This window comes from Microcaecilia unicolor, chromosome 1, assembly GCF_901765095.1.
Source record: "Microcaecilia unicolor chromosome 1, aMicUni1.1, whole genome shotgun sequence".
Lineage (NCBI taxonomy): Eukaryota > Metazoa > Chordata > Amphibia > Gymnophiona > Siphonopidae > Microcaecilia > Microcaecilia unicolor.
In genome coordinates, this window is record NC_044031.1 from 47,350,122 (window position 1) to 47,372,971 (window position 22,850).

Consider the following 22,850-nt stretch of genomic DNA (forward strand, 5'->3'; position numbering starts at 1 on the left):
GCTTTTCAATCATTTGCATTCCGTTTTCGTTGCCTGCTACCGTGGCAGGGAAAATGCCCTTAGTGCATGCCCAGGGTGCACTACTTGCGTTTTAAACTGGCTGGAACCAGTTTAAAACGCAAGTTGTGGGCTCGTTAGGTTTTGTGCATCTGGGCCTTAGGCCTCTGGATGAAATTTTCTGAAAAAGAGCCATTTAAAAATGCTGAAGTTCATTTTTTTTTTTGATGGGTCTCTCTTTCCTTTTCAGCCTCCTGGAGATGATGTTGGAGTCTGCGTTCACAGATATCAAGGCGTCAACGCCAGCTGCGCTGCCCAGCCTCACGCAGAACGTCCTGAAGCTGCTCAGGCTTCTCCAGGATTTCTTGTTCTCAGAAGGACACAACAATCAGGCGCTCTGGAGTGAGAAGGTGTGTGGGGTCCAGATGTTTGAGGGAGGAAGGATCTTTGTTTCCTTTTTAATAATAATACTTATAATTTTTATAATGCTATTGAATCTACGCAGTGCTGTGCAGTTGAAATAAGAATTCAGACAATATAACTGAGTACCTCCAGCAGGGGGTGTGGTAGGAGCCTATTTTTCCTCTATGAAATACTAATATATCCGGCTATTAATGCGCCTAAATTTATTCACCTGCAGTTAAACCAGCTGTGGACCTTTCGTAACTGCAGTTGCATAAGTGCGGCAGGGGTGTGTGTAATTTACAGTATTCTGTAAATTGGGCAGGTAAGTGGCAGCTCTGCCCTTGCCCCTACCATGCCCCATCCCTTGGGTGCACCCTCTGCAGTTACACAGTGCGTCACTTCTGTGTGCTCTTACAGAATAGCGCCTAGTCATGTAGGCTGGATTCTATATAAGGTGCAGCGTGTAGTGTGTGTTAAATTGTACATGCGGCCAGTTTACACACGCTACTCAATTGAGTAATAAGCCAATCAGTAATGATAACTGGCTGATAATCAATTATCACTATTTGGCAACAATTGGAATTTACATGCACTTCTTTTTAGGCATATTCTAAAAAAAGGCAGGTGTAAATTCCAAAGGGTGTAACTGAAAAGGGGGCGTGGCCATGGGAGGAGTGTAGGCTTGTGGGGGACGTCAATCAAATTTATGCACGTTATTAGAGAATTCGGGGGAACATGCGTACATTTAGGCATGCACATTTACAGCAGGTTTTCAGTGGCGTTAATGGCTGCGCCTAAATGTATGCGTGTTACCCCGGCCTATGCGCTGTTCTATAAACCGTATCTTACTGTAGACACAGTTTATAGAATAGCTCTATGCGCATTATTGCAACATACCTACATTTAAGATGCCTTTTAGAGAATCCGGCCCTTACTACTACTATTACTACAAATCATTTCTATAGCGCTACCAGTCGTACGCTGTGCTTCACAATTGAACATGAAGAAAAGACAGTCCCTGCTCAAAAGAGCTTACAATCTAAATCAGGACAGACAAACAGGACAGATAAGGGTAGGACAGATAGATAGGACACACAGGGAAAAGGGGACTGTTGAAGAGAGAAAGACATGATAAAGGTTACGAGCAGGTGACCAGTTAGGAATTAAAAGCAGCATCAAACAGGTAGGCCTTTAGCCTGGATTTGAAGGCTGCCAGGGATGGAGCTTGACGTAATGGCTCAGGAAGTCTGTTCCAGGCATAAGGTGCGGCGAGATAAAAGGAAACGGAGTCTGGAGTTAGCGATGGAGGAGAAGGGTGCGATTAGGAGAGATTTGCCTAGTGAACGGAGTTCCTGGGAAGGAGTGCAGAGAGAGATGAAGGTAGAGAGGTAGTGAGGGTCAGCAGAGTGAATGCACTTATAGGTTAATAAGAGGAGCTTGAACTGTATACGGAAACGGATAGGGATAGGAGCTTACATGGGTACATGTATACTTATTCGAAAATGTGCTCGTATTCTGTACTCATAGATGCAAGCGCCCAGTTGTAGCAATTGCCCTTCACAGGGACAGTTCTATAATTGAGGGGGCCTCCAGTTAGGCGCCTGCAGGGTGCGTGGTAGGAACCTGTTCTGTAAATACTAACACTAGCATAACTGGGTATTAACGTGCCTAACATTTAGAGGCTTGCACTTACATCAGCCATAGAGCTGATGTACACGCGCTTGCCAACATTCAACAGGAAGTGAGACGTGAACCAGTGACATAGCAACAGGGGGCCTCAGGGGACCAGACCTCCACATTTCTGTTTCAGGCCCCCCCCCCCCCCCCCCCGGACAATAGTGGCTATCCAGGCTGTTAGCTGACCATTAAAACCGGCAAGACAAAAGACGGTTTTTGCTCCCTGTCCCTGCAGTCAAGCTCTCCCTCCCTTCCTTCGGGGTCCGGTCAGCTACATCTCTCCTTCTTCCCACGGTCTTCTCAATCAGCAGTGAGCTGCGGCGTACGCTCCAGTCAGTGCTGAAGGCAGCTGCTTCTGGCTGCCCTGGTCTGTTCGCTGCTTCATCCCGCCTTTTCAACTTCCTGTGAGTGGGACTATGCAGCGAGACAGAACGGGGCATCCAGAAGCAGCTGTCTTCAGAGCTGCCCATGGCTCACTGCCCAAGGAGGTTTGATTCAGAACCAGTGGCGTAGCCAGTATGGGGGCGACGGGGGCCTGGGCCCCGTAGATTTGCCCCTGGACCCCCTGCCGACGACCCTCTCGACCCCCCCCTTCTGCCGCCAACCCGCCGTCGCCTACCTTTGCTGGCGGGGGACACCCAACCCCCGCCAGCCGAGCCGAGATCCTCTTCTTCCCAATCCCGCGCAAGGCTTTGTTCTAGTCTGACTTCCTGCAAGGCTTCGTTCTGTTTCTGTGAGTCTGACGTCCTGCAGTACAATGTGCAGGACGTCAGACTAGAATGAAGCTTTGTGCGGGATTGGGAAGAAGAGGACCTCGGCTGGCGGGGGTTGGGGTCCCCCGCCAGCAAAGGTAGTTGACGGCGGGTTGCCGGCGGGAGGGGGGTCGAGAGGGTTGGTGGCGGGGGGGGGGGGGGGGGGTCAGCAATGGCGGGAGGGTCTGCGGCACCGGGAGGTAGCTAAAATATGCCCCCTCACCTCGGGCTCTGGGCCCCCTCCCGCCGAAGTTTGGCTACGCCCCTGTAACAGGGGCATGACGTCAAAAAGCTGAAGCTATGGAGGTTAATCTCTCTTTCCACTCCCCCATGCAGTCATCATCCTGAATTCCTGGGGGGAGGGAAGGGAATTTTGTCTCCCAGCTGTGTGTTTGAATATTGATGAGTCCTGGGAATAATGATGGCTAAGGGAAAGCAGGCGTAGAATAGTTGGAGCTGAATGACATTAATGTTTTCCAAATGGTGATTCATAGCTTGATGGGATGTCCTTGTTGTAAGACCAGAGTAAATGGTAGCTTGTTGGCTGTGAAGCGACTTAAATTTATTTGCATGTTTAATTGCCTTTTTGATGTGATGACATCACAAAATTTGAAATATCGAGGTTCCAAGGCTCCATTACAATCAGCAAACATAGCTGATAGGAAGTTCATTTTACACACTTATATAACATCTTTGAAGGAATCCAGCCATGGCAAGACTGTTAGACTCAGTTCGTAAAACTGGATTCCTGGGGGTTTATATTTTGCGTTGACAGTTCGCTGATGCTCTATGACGTCCTGATTGGAAAACCTGCATATCAAATGAGATTCCTGTATGCCTTTAAGCCTAGATCATGTAGAGTTATTTTTTGGCAAAATTCGGTGTCTCGGGCTGTTAACAAGAACCCATCAGCTAGGCAGTTCATTGCTGCTTATAGAAAAATGTGCATAATGATTTGCAAGGTATTCTCCAAGGTAATTGCCTGCCTCTGAAACTGTTCCCATTTTAACTGTATCAATCAATTATATGGCTGAAGTAACACCCTCAGCATCAGTCCTTAACAATTCTATCAGTGGACACGGTCTCACTGATCCTGATAAAAGTGTAATACCAGACCATGATTACATTTATATCCCAAGACCTGCCCATCTGTCCATGTGTTCAGAAAAATTGTTGTATATACTGCTGAATTTGTTTTTAAGTTTATTTATTTATTTGCATTTGTATCCCACATTTTCCCACCTATTTGCGGGCTCAGTGTGGCTTACAATACATTGTAAATGATGGAAGTGCAATTGGTTGCAGTACAATTATGGGTTACATTGTGAAGACTTATATAAGACAGAGTAAATTCAGGATATTATTAGGGGATAGAACAGTGGAATATAACAGTGGTGAGTTGAGAGGGGGACAAAACAGTATCGAGGGAACAGGAAGGTCTGACAATTTTATCTGTGGGTAGGGTTTAAGAGTGGTGAGAGCGCGGGAGAAGAGATTTCAGAGAGTGTATTGGTGCGTGTCTATGAGATTGTATGGGCTTCATGTGTTTTGATCCTTGCCATAGATTTTCTCAAAGAGATAAGTCTTTAGTAGTTTGCGGAAGTCGGTCATTTCGTAGGTCGTTTTCAGGCTGCGTGGTAGTGTATTCCAGAATTGTGTGCTCATGTATGTGAAAGTCAATCCTTGCAGTACTTTGTATTTTATGCCTTTGCACTTAGGGAAATGGAGATTGAGGAAGGTTCGGGACGATCTTTTAGCGTTTCTGGGTGGCAGGTCAATTAGGTCGGACATGTATGCAGGGGCTTCACCGTGAATGATTTTGTGGACTAAGGTGCATACTTTAAAAGTGATGCGTTCCTTGAGTGGTAGCCAGTGTAGTTTCTCCCGTAAGGGTTTTGCACTTTCGTATTTTGGTTGCAAACATCTCTACATTCTGAGCCCTGCATAAATGTTTTGAGTGATGATAGTGGCAGTGAACTGTTTTTATTGATAACACAGAAAAGTAAAAGTGGCCTTATTTTTCCCTCAACAGATGTTACTTGAAATTTTGTATTAAGTGTGAAATGTTTTTTAGAAACCATGTCTCAAATCCAGCTAACCCAGCTGCTTCCCGTTCTCGGGTTTCTTGTTTTAAAATAGTGCAGTCTGTGTTAAGAAGCTGTTTTTTCAGGTCACATGTATGAATGCGATCCAGTTTGAAATCATGTGCTTTTGTTAATTAAAGCTGTGGCAGAAAAATATTTGTAAGTGCGATTTTAATATGCAGGCAAACAATACACCGCCAAGATACAAACTACTACTACTACTACTATTTAGCATTTTTATAGCGCTACAAAGCGTACGCAGCGCTGCACAAACTTAGAAGAAAGACAGTCCCTGCTCAAAGAGCTTACAATCTAAAAGACAAAAAATAAAGCAAGCAAATCAATTAATGTGTGGAGGAAAGAGGAGAGCAGGGTAGGTGGAGGCGAGTGGTTACAAGTCAAAAGCAATGTTAAAGAGGTGGGCTTTCAATCTAGATTTAAAGGTGGCCAAGGATGGGGCAAGACGTAGGGGCTCAGGAAGTTTATTCCAGGCGTAGGGTGTAGCGAGACAGAAGGCGCGAAGTCTGGAGTTGGCAGTAGTGGAGAAGGGAACAGATAAGAAGGATTTATCCATGGAGCGGAGTGCACGGGAAGGGGTGTAGGGAAGGACGAGTGTGGAGAGATACTGGGGAGCAGCAGAGTGAGTACATTTATAGGTTAGTAGAAGAAGTTTGAACAGGATACGAAAACGGATAGGGAGCCAGTGAAGCAAAATAGCAAGCAGCATAGTATTAGCTGCCAAGTTAATTATTTTCAGTGGCAAATAAATCTGTTGGCTGCCTGCTATGTGAATGTTCCTTCACTGTTTCATTATTGCTACCAAGTATTACATATTTAGGGCATATGCCTTCACCATAGATTGTTTAAATTCATTTATCTAGACCTTACATGCAGATGGTATTGCTTGTTAAACCCAAAGGCAAAACCTAAGAGTGGTTAAACAATTTGGTATAAACTGTGTTGTTTATGACTTTACTTGTTTTGCACTGCTTTGGGTCCTAGTGGATGTTCAATGCCGGTCACTGGAAACAGCCTGGCATTGAATATCCAGGAACTTGATTTCAATATACAAACAGTGAAAAAATCTCTCTATATAAAAAGCAACACCAACGTTCTATGAAGCCTCCAGCCGGAAGTGTGAAGGGGGAGAGATATCCGGTTTCCCTATGAGTGTCTGCCCCGCCCTCTCTGTAACACAGTCAGTGAAGGAAAACAGCAGAGCACGAAATCAAATCGCTGGCTCTGTAACAGTGAAGGACTCAGAGGGGGTAGGGGAGAGAGGCCAGAGGGCAGGGACACACACACTCCCACATGCACACAGAAGAAAACATTGCTAGCCCCCGTTTCATTTGCATCAGAAACGGGGCTTTTTTACTAGTAATAAATAAAATTAAATGATATATGCTCAGTTTTTGGTGTATACACTTAAACTCAGGAACTGAGATGTTATAACACCTTATCATACATCATAGCACATCCTGCCTCCTCCTGATAAGTTATTGCTCAATCAAATCTTCAAAATAAAGCAAAACTTGTTGATACAAATAGCGCTATTACTTAGCTTAATCAGTGGGTTTGATGCAGTCAGTGGTGTATATAGATCGTTTCATACAGATTCCTGGTTAGTGTATAGCTTTTTTATGATGCAAGACTTCTTCATTCAAAACACCCGTTAAAGACAACACAAATTCCCAAGATCCCTACATGGGCCATGTTTCGCCAATCTAGCGGCGTCTTCAAGGGAACTTAAGATACAGCATCTTCAGAAGGTTTGGAGAAGGTATCAACAATTTTTGCTTTATTTTGAAGATTTGATTGAGCAATAACTTATCAGGAGGAGGCAGGATGTGTTATGATGTATGATAAGGTGTTATAACATCTCAGTTCCTGAGTTTAAGTGTATACACCAAAAACTGAGCACATATCATTTAATTTTATTTATTATTTTTTCACTGTTTGTATATTGAAATCAAGTTTCTGATTTTCACTTTATATTTATGTATTAGAAACTGACCTTAAGAATACCCAGTGTGTATATCCAGGGTCAGAGCTGATTGTGGCATTTAGGAAGGCTGCCTCCTGCGGTCTGAATATCAGGCCCACATTTCATGGGTATCCAGATAAATTATTTGGGGGTAGAAAGTGATCTTGCATTTTGCTTCCTACAGTAGATAATGCATTTTTATTTTTATTTCTCCTGTACTGTACTGCTTATAGATAATGTAATTTCTTAGTGTTTCCTTTTCTAATTTTTGGTCCTTTATTCTTTAATTGGTGAGGATTGGCCTGTGTTCTGTGAGTGACTGAATTAAGATATTTAAAAATGTTTAAAGTTTTCCGTAAGAGTGAATGTAGTTTATGTTGATGCAGAACTGTGAAAAGAAGAACAAGTGGAGTGGAGGAGTGGCCTAGTGGTTAGGGTGGTGGACTTTGGTCCTGGGGAGCTGAGGAACTGAGTTTGATTCCCGGCACAGGAAGCTCCTTGTGACTCTGGGCAAATCACTTACTGTATAACCCTCCATTGCCCGCCGCATTGAGCCTGCCATGAGTGGGAAAGTGTGGGGTACAAATGTAACAAAAAAAAATAAAAAAAACAAGTAGGGGGTAGACCAATTGTATTACCAAACAGTGGGTTTATTCAAAAAAACTTAATACATCCAAAGAATTCTCAAGAGACTCGATGCAATCCTGCGCGTTTCAGCGCTAACCGCGCCTGCTTTAGGAGTCTAACAAAATGTCTCTCAACAACTGATGATAATGGCTAACAGATAGGCGAAAAGATCCAGTGAATCCGATAATACAACGAAAACAAGTGTTGGGCAACAAAATGTTACCAAGGAAATTTGTGCCAAACAAAAAGCGTGTCTGCTAAGGACAAGCAGACATGCTTTTTGTTTGGCACGAGTTTCCTTGGTGACATTTTGTTGTCCAACACTTGTTTATGTTGTATTATTGGATTCACTGCTTCTCAGCTACTAGGCCACTTTCTCTCCCTTTTATTGTAGGAAGATTTACTGTTAATGTTAGGGAGAATCAAAGATGAATGAATGTCGCAGGCTCCGATTTCCTGTGATTCGGCGAGTCAAGATCTGATTCATTTGGCATCTGATTCTGGACTTCTTCCTCCTTCCCTTCTCTGCTTTTTGCTTCCTTTTCCCTAACTAAGTATTGTATTTCCCTTCCCTTCCCTTATGCCTTCTTCTGTCATAGTTCATTGTAAGCCGCTTTGGGGCTGCTTCACATGGCAAAAGGCGGGGTATAAATGTTCTAAAAATAAATAAATAGTAACATGAGCTTCTGTTTCTCCCACCACACCCCCCCCTGCAACTTAGTTAACATAAATATAGCCATATACTGTACAAATGAACCAATTTCTTATTCACATGCGATCAGTTGTGAGGAAATGTGTGCTGTAGCTATTCATTGTGGGTATCCTGAAGCCTTAACTTGTTTGGGGATCATGAGTAGGGGTTATCATATGTCTGATTTTACCCAAACGTGTCCTCATTTTTTAGGACATTGGGAGACATTTGGGTGGGTTTTTCCAGCTGGAAATGGACATTCCCCCAGTGTCCTCAAAAAGAGGACAAGTAAATCTCCCGCTTGCTACCGGCCGCCAGCACCGTTTCAAAATGGCTGCCGAGACTTCAAGCGGTGGCCTCGCTAGACTTCCAGAAGTCTTGTGAGGTCATCACTTGAAGTGTCGGCAGCTATTTTGTAGTGGAGCCGGCAGTGAGCGGGCAGCGGCATCGTTGGGCAGGAAAGAGCAGGCCACTAGCTATCCAGGGCACAGTAAGGTAGAGGAGGGAAGGAGATGTGGAATGTGGGTAGAGGATAGGGGGATGAGAGATCTGTAAAGAAAAAAGGAAAAGGTGGGTGGAGGGAGGCTGGAAAAAGATTTGAGGGGGAGGGAAATATATAGAAGGGGATTGCTTTATTTTCGGGGAGGTCAAGTCAAGGTGACTGTGTGGCTTGGGGATGGGGAGAGGGGGCGTGAAAGGGGGTGGGGAAGGGGCGTGGTGGGGTGCGGAGGGAGCATGGCTATTGGTGTCCTCTTTTTTTTTTATCAGGCCAACTATGGTAACCCTAATATTGAGCACCCTGGTTGCCCTCTCTGGTGTAACCCATTATGAGTTATACACATCAAAAAGTTACTCCAGCCTTATTTTTACCCTGAAGAAGTGAAATTTGGGGTGGCAATTGTCTCTTCCCCTCACAGCTAGAAGGATATTGTTGGGGTGGGGGGGGGGGGAGGGTACTGATATGGCATTATGGAGGATCAAACAGATGAATGTGGAAACTAGGCCCAGAGGATATAGTTTCACCAGGCATCCTATGATCAGCCAGGGAGAGGACATATCACTCAGAGCACACATCTGTAACATATTGACAAGACCAGCCCTGCCCCTCCTCCCACTTTCACCAGTGTTACTTCTTCTTCTAGGGCTCAAGCTCCACAGTACCATTAGACTAATGTGTCAGTCACCCTGAGGGGTAGTGCAGTCTCTTGCTGAAACGTACCCATCCCTGTGAGGTGCTTGAGGGAAGCAGAGTTTCTGTTAAGACCATAAATCGTATTTTAAGGCATGCAATATTTTCTAACAAAGTTTTTTTAATGTGTGAAATTTTCCACATTAGTACTCAGCGTTTATATGTATTTTTTTCTTACAACAATTGTATATAAATGAATATATATAAATGTCATTAAAATAAATTTTAAACACGCTCACCAAGATGGCCTCCAGTAAAAAGGAAGCCTGAGAGAGGCTGCTGCTCATGACATGCCACATCCCCAGAAACACCACACAGGGTCTTTATTCCTAGCTTGGGCCTGTTACTTTTCAGTTACCACATCAGTCTTTTCCCTGAGGCACCAGTGCAGTTCAGTGATATATAGCAGATAGGTATCTGTAAACCAGGTCCAAACCCAGTACAATCATTCTGGATCCTGTTCCTGAGCTGTACAGTATATTATCACTCTGCTAGACCCCTGGGAAAGGATTCTACAACTTTTACCTCCTGAACTGGAGTAATAGTGTTAAGTCTACCATAGTTTCCCTCAAGCTGAGCCCTGCTTTTACTCTGTGGCCTTTCAGGCAGTCCGTTGACCCCTGCCTCTTCTAGCAGGTTCTTGGCCCTCTGCTTTTCTCTGCCTATTATCTTTCCCAGAGACATTGTATTCCCTGCTCAGACCACACCTTGATTATCATAACCTGCCCTCCCTCAAAAACCCTCCCTGAGACTGCAGTCTCCAGAAATCCTACTCTTAAAGCCTGATCAGCCTGAAATGTAACTTCTTTGAGCTTCGATTCCTAGCAGTTTTATCTTCTTTGATGATTAGTCTGGCTTGATATTGTCTCTGGGATAGTGCCTGCCCACATGAACCCCCTGTTTCTGTACTAGTCAGTCCGTCAGTCGCAGCCTTTGATCCTGTACCCACTAATCTTGCTGTTCTGATATGGTACTTAGCACCTTAACGTTGAAAGTGCCATCAGTATATACAACACTGTACAGGGCTGGACTGACCATTGGACCAGATGCGGCTCTGGCCCAGGGCACTGGCGATTACGGATGCAAGCCTTTTCTCCACCCCCACTCAGAATCCAGTCTCTCCTTTTCCGTACTCTCCTCCCCATGGGTCTGGCTCTGGTCACTCACCTGTTTCACTTCCTTGTGGCCTTGTAAAGTTTATGTCAGTCACAGACGGTGGCGGCAGTAGCAGCAGCAGCGTGACAGGCAGGCTTCAGCCAGCCCCTGGGTCTTCCCTCTGCCATGTTCTGCCTCCTCTGATGTAATTTCCTGTGGGTGGGATGTGACAGAGAGAAGACCCAGGGGCTGGCCAAAGGTAGCCTGTCAACTACCTGCTGCTACCAACAACTGACGTAAACTGTACAGGACTGTGGAGGAATGAGAGAGCTGAGGGGAACAGTGCTGAACCCACAGGGGGGAGAGATGCTGAACCCGTTGGGAGGAAGAGCTGGGGAGCCACCAAAGTAATTTGGCTTAGGGCACCAGTATCCCTTGAGCCAGCCCTGACATTGTACATCAAGGGTCTCCCAAGCTGTGGCCCACAGAGCTCATACCTTACTCTTCCTGCCTACAGCTGCATCTATGGAGGACATTTTACTTCCTTTTCTGTGCACAGTAGTGGCAAACATAGCTCAGTTGAAGGAGGATAGTGTCCCAGGAATGGAAGAGATTGTGCTCGCCTTATTTATTTAGTGGGATTTATTTACTGCCTTTATGAAGATACTCAGCCTTAGCTAATGAGTCTGCTAGATAGGCTGTCACATTTTCAAACTGTCCTTTGTGATTATTATTAACATTTGTATAGCGCTACCAGACGCACACAGCGCTGAACACCTGACACAGAGAGACAGTCCCTGCTCGAAAGAGCTTACAATCTAAAAAATGTGGTAAAACCATTACTTAAGCAATTAAACACTTGTTTATTGTCATTTGAGTTGCTTGTGTCTAACTGGGTGTGGAGATGTAGAATAGCTAAGCCTGCCTTAGGGCAGAAGGGTACGTGGAACCTAACTGGAGTCAGACATTTTGCTTTGTGCTTCCCTCTGGCTCAGATCTTCGAAGGTGTCAGCAGCCTGCTGGACAAGCTGGAAGTGTGGGGTCATCTGGCCAACGGGACCTCCGATCTGAAGGAAATGGCTCAAATTGGCCTGCGGATTGTCACGGGATATATCAAGCTGGAGGATGCACAGGTATTTGTATCCCACATTTTCCCACCTATTTGTAGGCTCAATGTGGCTTACATAGAACCGGAGAGGCCTTTTCAGGCTCTGGTGTGAACAAATACAGGGTGATGTTGTGGTAAGATCAAGTTCATGTGGCACAGCCACATTAGGGAATCGGAGAACGGAAGAGTTGTGTTATGTCCATTACGTGCTTTAGTTTGGTTGTGTTGCAGAGATTAGGCATTTAAGTTGGATCGATAGGGTATGCCTTTTTAAACAAGTTGGTTTTTAATGATTTCCGGAAGTTTAGGTGGTCGTACGTCATTTTCAAGGCTTTTTGTAATGCGTTCCACAGTGTGTACTTATGTAAGAAAAACTAGATGCGTAAGTTGTTTTGTATTTAAGTCCTTTGCAGCTTGGGCAGTGCAGATTTAGATAAGATCGTGTTGATTCGGATGTATTTCTGATTGGTAAGTCGATCAAGTCTGTCATGTAACTCAGGGCTTCTCAGTAGATGATTTTGTGAACCATGGTACAGATTTTGAAGGCAATGCGTTCTTTGATTGGGAGCCAGTGTAGTTTTTCGTGGAGGGGTCTTGCGCTTTCAAATTGCGTTTTACCAAATATAAGCCTAGCTGCCATGTTTTGAGCGGTCTGAAGTTTCTTCAAGGTTTGTTCTTTACATCCCACATAAATTCCATTGCAGTAATCTAAGTGGCTTAGTACCATTGATTGTATCAGGTTGCGAAATGTTTCCCTCGGGAAGAATTGCTTCACGCGTTTGAGTTTCCACATTGAGTAGAACATTTTCTTTGTTGTGGATGACCATTTCTGGGAAAAGGTGGCTAAAGTCACTAGAAATAAAATTAGGTTTTAATGAATTCTATTAGAGCAAACAGTTTGTAATAGAACAGTCCAAACCCCATCCTTTTATGAGAAAAAATAATAGTTACTGAAATTCAAACATATCACTTTTTCAGAGTGTTTATGGACCCATGACATGAAAAATCAGCCACTCCCAACATTTTGGATCCGCTGCTTTAGTCACTTTTTCCCAAAAGCGGTCATATATTGCTTAAAAATTTGTGAGGCTGGTATGTGAAACATATACCCAAGTAACTTCAGGTGTTACCCAGAGTAATCTTAATTTTTTTTCTATTTTTTTTTAATTCAACACCCCCACCCTTATTTGTAAACCTGCTTCTCTCATCTCATAAAGTTTGAAATTTTGGCCATCCCAAATGTATCTAATTATGTCAGGTGGAGTAGAACCATGCCAAAGGGTGCACTAAGAGTTTACCCAGACAGTGTTGATATTCAGCACTATCCTGTTAAGTTGAGCTGCACAAATTATCTACATAAATTTATTCAGGTAACTTTAACTGGTTATATTCAGTGGTAGAGCTTACCAGTTAGTTATCCAGGTCACTTTATTTGGTAGAGTCTCACTGAGTATCAGCCCCTGTATAAGCCACTCCCCCAGTCTTGGCTCAGGGCTTCTCAACCCTCTGTTGGAGGCACCTAGCCAGTTGGGTTTTCAGGATTATCACAATGAAATGCATGAGATAGATTTGCATACCATGGCTCTCCAATATATGCAAATGTATCTGATGCATATTCATTATGGTATTCCTGAAAGTCTAAGAAGACAGGAGGAGCCTCCAAGGAAAGTCAAAGCAAAACAGCAAAAGTAGAGGCTGACAAATGCGCAAACCAATAGGGAGATAATCTCAAAAACCAGTTTATTCAGAATATTCATATCAATATCAAGGACCCGACACGGCTTTTTCTTGTCACATGGTGTTTGCTGATCGGTTGGCTGTTCTTTTGTTCTCTCTGTGGATTAACTTGCATACATAAAGGAATTCAAGCCTATCAGCTTCTTCTCAGAGAAAGTTTATTGTGACCCGTGAGGTAGGCGCTTTGGTGCCGAAACACGGACCGTGTCGGGTCCTTGATATTGATATGAATATTCTGAATAAACTGGTTTTTGAGATTATCTCCCTATTGGTTTGCGCATTTGTCAGCCTCTACTTTTGCTGTTTTGCTATTCCTGGAAGTCTAACTGGCTAGATGTACCTAAGAAAGGATTGAGAAGCACTGGCTTCGCTGACCTGTATCTGAGCCACATGCAAAGCGTGAACAGAGCCCCATGTAATTGCCCCAAACTAGCCTCCCTCTCTAAAGACACCCCTGCACCTAACCTTACAGAGAAACTTTCTCAGCTGGGTCAACACAGTCAAAGAAGGTAGAGGATGGTGAGAATCTGGAAATGCAAAATTTAACAAAAGACTCTATGTGGCTGGTGTTATGTCTTGCTAATTAAAAAAATAATAACAGTGATTATTTGCTTATTGTTCTCCTGCCTCTTCTGTCCAGATGCATTCTTCAGCCTATGTGAAGCTTCACGGCCTTCTGCAGACAGCCTCGGCACTCAGGAGGGAGGAGGCATGCTACCTGTTGGGAAAGCTGGCGACCCCCCTCATGCAGTCCCTGTATGCCAACACTGAAATGTTCTCCTGGCTGGTGCCCATCATCCGCACATTGATGGACCAGTGCTTCGAGTCCCTGCAGCTGCAGTACCACCTGCCCTCACTCCCCCCTACCAATGGCAGCCCTACGTTCTATGAGGACTTTCAGCAGTTCTGCACCTCCTGTGAATGGAAGACCTTCATTGAGAAGCATGTAGGTAGTTGTTAAAAGGGACACTTTAAGCACTAGTACAGCAATTCTATAAAATAGGAGCTAATGTTTTTGAACCCTAAAGCACAGCAAGTTAAATCCTATCTTCAGGATATGTCTGTTTATGATTCTGCTGAGACAGGCAGAGGAATGACTGGGACTCGCTTCTGATTGGCCTGTCAGGGATTGAGCTGACGTCTGAAGCAGCAGAAGTCAGAAGTCAGATCTATTTAAACTTACCTCTCCCTACAGCCTATGCTTTAGCGTTGATTCCTGTCAGCTGAGCCTGATGCCCTCACTCAGTCTGTGCTTGTGGCACAGTGTGTATTCTTTGGAGTTTGCTTGCTCTTCTCGTTGCTTATGGTTTCTGTGTGTGCTGGTTGTTACCAGCGTGTGCTTGATTGCTTCACTGCACTGCACTTGGGCCTGTCCTCTGCCTGGCTCTGATGTTGTTTTGTCCGTGGTAAGCTCGTCCCTGCTTTGTTTGTTTAGTTCCCCTTTCCTCAGTATTAACCCTTTATATGTAGAGCTTGGTAGTTGCCTTCTGTAAGTCCTTCCTCTGTTAGGCAGCCTTTCTGTCCATTGTCATCGTTCCTGTTTGTTTGTTTAAGTTTCCTTTTACTCAGTGTTAATCCTTTATGTGCAGAGCTTGGTATTTGCCTTCTGTAAGTCAGGCAGCCTTTCTGTCCATTGTAATTGTTCCTATTTGTTTGTTTAAGTTTCCCTTTACTCAGTGTTAACCCTTTATGTGCAGAGCTTGGTATTGCCTTCTATAAGCCCTGCCTCTGTTAGGCAGACTTTCTCTGGTGTCTTCCTTATCCCTTTTGGTACTCTTTTGTGCTTGCTTCTTTCCTGTCTTTCTTTGAAAGCAGCCTTTTCCTTCAGCCTGTTTTTCCCTGTTTAGCCATTCCTGTGGAGCTTCGCTCTTGTAAAGTCCGTGTCTACAGTGTCCAATTCTGTCCCCAGCTTTCCCTTTTTCCCTGTGGGCTTTGCCCTCTGCTACCTGTGTTTCTGTGTAGCCTTTGTTTGCATTCTCTCCCTCTGGTCATAGTCTGTATCTGCCAGCTTTTGTCTGTCACCTATCCCTTGTGTCACTAGCTAGCGCTATGTGCGTTGCATGAGCTCCAGTCCCTTCGGGGACCCCTCGTTGTTCTTTTCCTTTTCCTAGTGTATGACTTGGTGCCAGTTCGGCCGTGAGGCCCGTACGCTTGGACTCTGTACAAGTGAGTTCCGGATCAGCCTTGGGCCCGCCTGAGTGGTCTATCTCCCTTTTCTGGTGGTGTTTGTTGATTGTCCTGAGTGTGCGGGGCTTTGTGGCCATGGTATTGCTTTACGCATGTTTGGTCTACCCTAGGCCTTGCCCAAGGTCCTTCCTAAGCCTAGGCACAAGGGCTCACGATCAGATTAACAACGTCTCATATGCTTAGATTATTGGCTGATTGTCATGGTATTACTGAATCGATGGGGTTGAGATTATTGGCTGATTGTCATGGTGTTGCAGAATTGATGGGGTTGAAATTATAGTGAATAATCTGCAGAGCTGTGTCCTGAAGAATACAAGTAAACAACGTCCATGGTAACCACCCACATCAATTCTGTAACATCATGACAATCGGCCCATAATCTCAACCCCATCGATTCAGTAACACCGTGATAATCAGACAATAATCTCAGCCACATTGCTCTGCAACACCATGACAATCAGACAATAATCTCAACCCTATCAACTCTAACAACATGACAATCGGCCATTATAAAACAGGCATAAAGCAAGTACATTTTTCTGAAATATTTATAGGTGCTCTGCTGTAAAATTATTCCCCCAAAATAGGAAAAATGGTGAATCAGCTGCTAGGTCAGTAAAATCCAGCTTTCCCTTTCTGTTTTTTTCTTTTGGTAATGAGGGACATTGACATGTAATATTTCTGAAAGTTCTTTTTTGCTCAGCTCTTCCCACCATTACATCTCGCTTACTTGTCCTCATCTGAGCCCTGTGCAAGGGTCAAAATGACCCAGGTAAAGCAGAAGTACAGCGCAGACTCATGAAAGGGGTGGTCATAATAAGAGGCATGCTTATATTTTAGTGATTAAAACATAGCTACAAGAAATCATAGAAAAGAAGACAGACAAAACTAAAGACCAAGCTGAGGAGCGGAAGAGCTGGCCATTCTGTCCTTGTTTCTTGGTTTCTGACATCACCACTGGTTCTTTCTCTGGACAGGTTCAGCCCACCATGTCTCAGTTTGAAATGGATACATTTGCAAAGAGCCACAACCAGATGTCAAATTTCTGGAATTCCTGCTATGATGCGCTGATGAGCAGCTCGTTGCGGAGAGAGAATGAGAAAGAAGACAGCAGAAAGAAATGGCAGGTAAACAGCAAGCTGAAAGGAGCCGGTTTCATGTTTCTCAACTGGCCAGTGGAAGGGTCAGCTTAGGATTGCAGAAAAACAGGGTACAACTCTTGAACCGTGCTTTTGAAAAATAACCAGGGGCAGATGATGAAGTACATAAGTAATGCCATACTGGGAAAAGACCAAAGGTTCGAGCCCAGCATCTTGTCCCTGACAGCGACCAATCCAGGTCAAGGGTACCTGGGAAGTACCCAAACATACAAACATTTTATACAAGTTACTCCCGAAATTGTGTATTTTTCCCCAAGTCCATTTAGTAGCGGTCTATGGACTTGTCCTTTAGGAAATCGTCCAACCCCTTTTTAAACTCTGCCAAGCTAACCGCCTTCACTACGTTCTCCGGCAACATATTCCAGAGTTTAATTATGTGTTGGGTGAAGAAAAATTTTCTATTTGTTTTAAATTTACTACACTAGTTTCATCGCATGCCCCCTAGTCCTAGTATTATTGGAAAGCGTGAACAGACGCTTCACATCCACCTGTTCCACTCCATTCATTATTTTATATACCTCTATCATGTCTCCCCTCAGCCATCTCTTCTCCAAGCTGAATAGCCCTAGCCTCCTTAGTCTTTCTTCATAGGGAAGTCGTCCCATCCCCGCTATCATTTTAGTCGCCCTTCGCTGTACCTTTTCCAGTTCTACTATATCTTTCTTGAGATGTGGCGACCAGAATTGAACACATACTCAAGGTGCAGTCGCACCATGGAGCGATACAACGGCATTATAACATCCTCACATCTGTTCTCCATACCTTTCCTAATAATACTCAACATTCTATTCGCTTTCCTAGCCGCAGCAGCACACTGAGCAGAAGGTTTCAGTGTATTATCAATGACGACACCCAGATCCCTTTCTTGGTCCGTAACTCCTAACGTGGAACCTTGCATGACGTAGCTATAATTCGGGTTCTTTTTTCCCACATGCGTCACCTTGCACTTGTTCACATTAAACGTCATCTGCCATGTAAAAAGGGAAAGGAAGTTTTGTCCTAGTCATCTCCTCCCTGTGCAGGACAAAGATTCCTCCCATTTGCCACAGAAGAACCTGTTCCCCATATTTTTGGAATCTCTGCAGTTGGGTTGTTAAAACATCTCCCTTCCCTCTCTGTCTCTCCTGCACACAGATTTTCCTTTTATAAGAAGTTTCAGATGCCAGCAGTTCCATAAGGCAGTGTTTCCCAAGTGGGTCATGGAGTACCCCCTTGTCAGACAGGTTTTCAGGATATCCACATTGAATATGCATGAAAGAGATCTGCATACAATGGAGGCAGTAAATGCAAATCAGTGTCATGCATATTCATTGTTGATATCCTGAAAACCTGAGTAGCAAGGGGGTATTCCAGGACTGGACTGGGGAAACGCTGCCGTAAGGGACCTTGAGTAGCTCAAATCAGTTTTATCCAAAGTTAACTAGAAAGAGGTGGCTTCAAGGTTGCTACCTGTCAGTAACTTTACTGGCAGTCAGTAAAGGACTGGTGGAACTGCAAGCTGCCTGTGAGGTTTCAAAATCTTCCATGGGGGCAATTCTATAACTTTGGTACCTCAATGTAGGCCGAGACTAATAGACGATTCACCACTGGAGACGTGAGTCCAACAGTCTTTATTATATCAGAGATAACAACCCGACACAGGCCGTGTTTCGACGCTAAAAAGCGTCTGCATCAGGGGTCAATAAATACACCAAGTAATGAATGCAAAACGAAGAGTCCTACTTGTATATGTGTTGTCAACTCACTGATCACGTAGCACCAAACAGAATATGCTGGATACAAACTATCAGAGCTCTGTTGGACTCACGTCTCCAGTGGTGAATCGTCTATTAGTCTCTACTTTTGCCTTCTGTGATTCGTCATCGTAGAGAACTTTTCCTGTTCTATAACTTTGGTACCTCAATGAAGGCGCCACAGTGGTATGTACTGAGTGCCAATTCAATAACTGCACCTAGGCACACCTAAACCATTATAAAATACTAGCATAGTCAGTAATACCATGACAAGTTGTATTGATGTGCCAAACTAAAGGCATGACCACTTAAGCCAGGTCATAAGAACATGCCATACTGGGTCAGACCAATGGTCCATCTAGCCCAGTATCCTATTTCCAACAGTGGCCAATCCATGTCACAAGTACTTGGCAGAAACCCAATTAATAGCAACATTCCATGCTACCAATCCCAGGGCAAGAAGTGGCATCCCCCATGACCATCTCAATAACAGACTATGGACTTTTCCTCCAGGAACTTGGCCAAACCTTTTTTAAACCCAAATACGCTAACCGCTGTTACCACATCCTCCGGCAGTGAGTTCCAGAACTTAACTATTCCTTGCATGAAAAAAATATTTCCTCCTATTTTGTTTTAAAAGTATTTCCATGCAGTGGCGTAGCCAAGGGTGGGCCCAGGCCCACCCACTTTGGGCTCAGGACCACCCAGTAGAACCACCTATGATGTGGCTGGCAGGGATCCCCAAGCCCCACCAGCCGAAAACTCCCAACTACTCTCCCTCTTGCATACCTTGTAAATAGCATATCTTCGCCTGCAGTGAGCAGCGACTGATACATACTGTTCGCACTGGCCCCACAGCCTTCCCTCTGATGTATTCTCGCCTATGCAACAACAGGAAATTGCATCAGAGGGAAGGCTGTACGGCTAACATAAGCAGTGTGTATTAGTTACTGCTTGCTGCCGGTGAAAATCTGCTATTTAAAAGGTATGTGGGGGAGGGAGGATGTTTGTGAGACCATATGGCATGCAGGCGAGAGGGGGCAGACCAAATCACTTGTGGGACAAGATGGTGTTCTTCTGCCCACCCATCTTGGGCCCAGGCCCACCCAAAATTGGGTGTCTGGCTGCGCCTCTGTTTCCATGTAATTTCATTGAGTGTCCCTTGGTCTTTGTGCTTTTTGAAAGAGTGAAAAATCGATTCACTTTTACCCATTCTACACCACTCAGGATTTTGTAGATCTCCATCATATCTCCCCTCAGCCATCTCTTTTCCAAGCTGAAAAGCCCTAATCTCTTTAGCCTTTCCTTATCTGAGAGGAGTTCCTTTCCCTTTATCATTTTGGTCAGTGACTGGTGTAAGTTGTCGTGCCTGTGTGCCATGCAACCCATATAAGTGATAGCATTCTATAAGTTGCACATGTCACTTGGTGACAGACTCATTCTCTGCCCTCGTTCGTTATAGCACTTACTTGCTACGTTATAGAACAGCGCATAGTACACATTCTCACATAAGTGGCAATTAACACACCACTTCATGCTTAACTGTGTGCGCCCAGTTATAGAATTGCCCTGAAAATGTTCTTTGCATCCGTGGAAGGAATACCCAGAGTTTTGGACCTGTGTTTTTCTGCAGATAAACATTTTTGAACATTTATTGATAGTCTCAACAACAATATGAACTAAGAGTTACTTCTGCTCACAGTGCAAAGCGCAGAATCATGAGCACATCGTATTTCTTTATCAATAATTATTTAAAAAGGAGGATAAGACCTCAGGCATCCCGAACTGGTCACAGTGAGCAGCTCTTCCAGGATTCAGTACTTTCTTTCATTGGTTAAAAACCTCCAAAAAGGCTCATTTATTCTAACATTTTCAATTCAGTTTAAACATTTGAACTTTTATATTTTTTAACGTGTTTCATATAAAAGATCATGAATCACCATTTCTGGTACTTGAAAGTTCAAAAATAAAACAGCACTTACCTTATAGCTCAATGGGCCACTTCCACCTCACAGCTTCTTCAGGAGTGATAATACGCTCTTTTTACAATCCTGCTACTGAACGTGCCAGTGGTTACAAGTTAAAAAATATAAAACCTAAAAGTTTTACGTTGAATTGAAAGTGTTTTTTTGGGGAGATTTTTGACCAATGAAAGAAAGTACTGAATCCCGCAAGAGCTGCTCAATGTGACCAGCTTGGGCTGTCTGAGGACTTCCCCTTCTTTTTAAATAATTATTGATGAAGAAAGATGGTGTGTTCATCTCATTCAACATTTTGCACTGTGAGAGTTTTGTTTGAACATTTATTTGCATAGATTTGCAATGAAAAGCCTAATGGCTAGTGCAGTGTGCTGAGAACCTGGGGAACTGGGTTTGATTCCCACCGTGGCTCCTGGGCAAGTCACGTAACTTTCCATTACCCCAGGTACAAAAACTTAAGATTGTGAGCCCACTAAGGACAGAGAACATACCTGCATTTGGTAAAAGCTTTGGGAATACCGCCCCTCAATCTGGCTAAACGTCCGGCAGATGTAAATTGGTTACATAGATTGAGTAAGGACAGTGTTCAGGAAAATTACACTCCACATGAAGTAAAATAGCATTGGTATAGAGCGGAGAGACCTGCCCCAGGTGGCACACTGTCAGGGCTGGAAGTGTTGAATTTGTGTCCAGAACGTCTTACAGCCTGATGCTTCTACCCCTGGGTGACAGGTGGATTGAGACTGTAATTTAGATCTCTCATCTTGTTTTTTTGTTGTTGTTGGGTGGGGGCTGTTTTAATCTAGATGCTGTTGCTGGAACCAACTATAAAACGGGCAAAATTTGAGAACATGCGCTATGCCAACGTCCTGAAGCAGATTACCAGCCATCACAACGCCGTACTGCGCCAGTGGAAGTCACTGTGCCGACTGCTGACTTGCCAGCGGGGTGCCTGGGCAGAGCGGTGAGAAGCTTGAGAGGATGTGGACAGCAAAGATGTCATTATTTTCCCCCCTCCCCTCTTCCCAGTCTGACAGTCATGCAGTTGAATCAGGCCGCTTGTCTCTGGGAGTTTTCTAGGGGGGACAGAACGTGTTGGGGTTGGCGTGAAATGTTCTTTTCAATTTCAGCCTTTGTGTGCCTTGCCTTTTCAGGGACATTTTGAGGTAACTTATGTGACTGCGCAGAAATGCATTTCTGTCTCCTTGTGCCCCTGTCTTAAATACATTTGAGACCTGATCAGAAATGCTTTCATAAGCATGTTGGAAGGAAAGTTATGTGGTGACTGAACTACTCTGATCGTGGTCTTCACAGCCACAAACAAAGTAGTAGAAATGGATTTTGAAGCTGGTGTCGGATACTGGCAGTTTGTAGCCTGTGGTTTCTGAGGCACTCGACTGAACACTAGATCCAGCCATTTAATTATCTAAAGCCCATTCCCTGCTTTCTGTTAACAAAATAAAGCGCGCTGCTAGTTAGCTGATGCCATTGCTAGCTTGCCTTTAATGTGTTCAGTTTTGGTTTGAACCCCGTTTCCTTCCATTTCTGACTAACTTAGGAGTCGATATTCAGCAATCAGCGAGTTCAGCGTTTTGCTGATTGCTGTCGGCATTATTTCCAGATATTACGTGCCGGGCCATGTCTGGGCTTTGACATCAAATATCCAGTTTTGTTGTAGAGCCGGCTAACGCAGAGCTGGTTAAGTCCAGTATTCAGCACTTAACCAGCTACGGGTTACCGCATAAATGTTCAGAATATCAGCATTTAACCGACCAAGTGCTGACTCTGCCCCCGGAATGCCCACAAACTAGCCGGTTTGCAGTTCGGCGCTAACCAGTTATTTTCAGTGGCACTGACCAGTTAAGTGTCACTGAAAATGAGTGATTAATCCAAACAGGCGATTTAACCAGCCAGGAGCCATTTCTGACAGGTTAAATCACTTTGAATATTGACAAGGAACTCTTAAGTTCTACATTTGACTGAAGATGGGTTGGTGTCGTCACTATTCCAGCTGTCCTTGTAAGTGTTTTTTGTGCCCAGCAGGCATCAGATTTTCCTCCAAGATGTGCCAAGTACCCTAAAGATGGGACAAGACGACCCATGTCCCCTTTCTCACAGTACAGGTGATCGCCTACTCATGCTCTATGCAAACCTCAAAAAAAAAGGAAGCCACACAAAGTGTGGAGGTGCACTTAATCCCCACGAAACAATACAGGAAGAAAAAAGAGAACAGTGGGGGAAGATAGGCTCTTTCCAATCAATAAGGGAGACGGATATTTGAAAAAAGTATAATGTTTATTATAACAGGTTGACTCGACACAGCCGTGTTTCGGCGACGTAGCGTCTTCTTCAGGAGTCTTCCAACAGTATATCGAGTACTTGAGTGTTTAATACTCCAAGAAAAACAATTTTGAAGAACATGCATGCAGTTCCTTCTCTTTCAGA

General features: G+C 44.3%; 1 protein-coding gene across 2 annotated transcripts in view; it reads left to right on the forward strand.

Annotated features, from left to right (window-relative positions):
• NBEAL2 (neurobeachin like 2) overlaps positions 1–22,850 on the forward strand; it is a 492,927-nt gene that overhangs the window by 387,185 nt on the left and 82,892 nt on the right. For both annotated transcript variants that reach the window (XM_030196875.1, XM_030196883.1), the window contains 5 exons: positions 248–407; positions 11,497–11,634; positions 13,987–14,292; positions 16,511–16,660; positions 21,212–21,369. In XM_030196875.1, the coding sequence (XP_030052735.1) occupies positions 248–407; positions 11,497–11,634; positions 13,987–14,292; positions 16,511–16,660; positions 21,212–21,369 (912 nt within the window). The remainder of the gene's footprint in view (positions 1–247; positions 408–11,496; positions 11,635–13,986; positions 14,293–16,510; positions 16,661–21,211; positions 21,370–22,850) is intronic.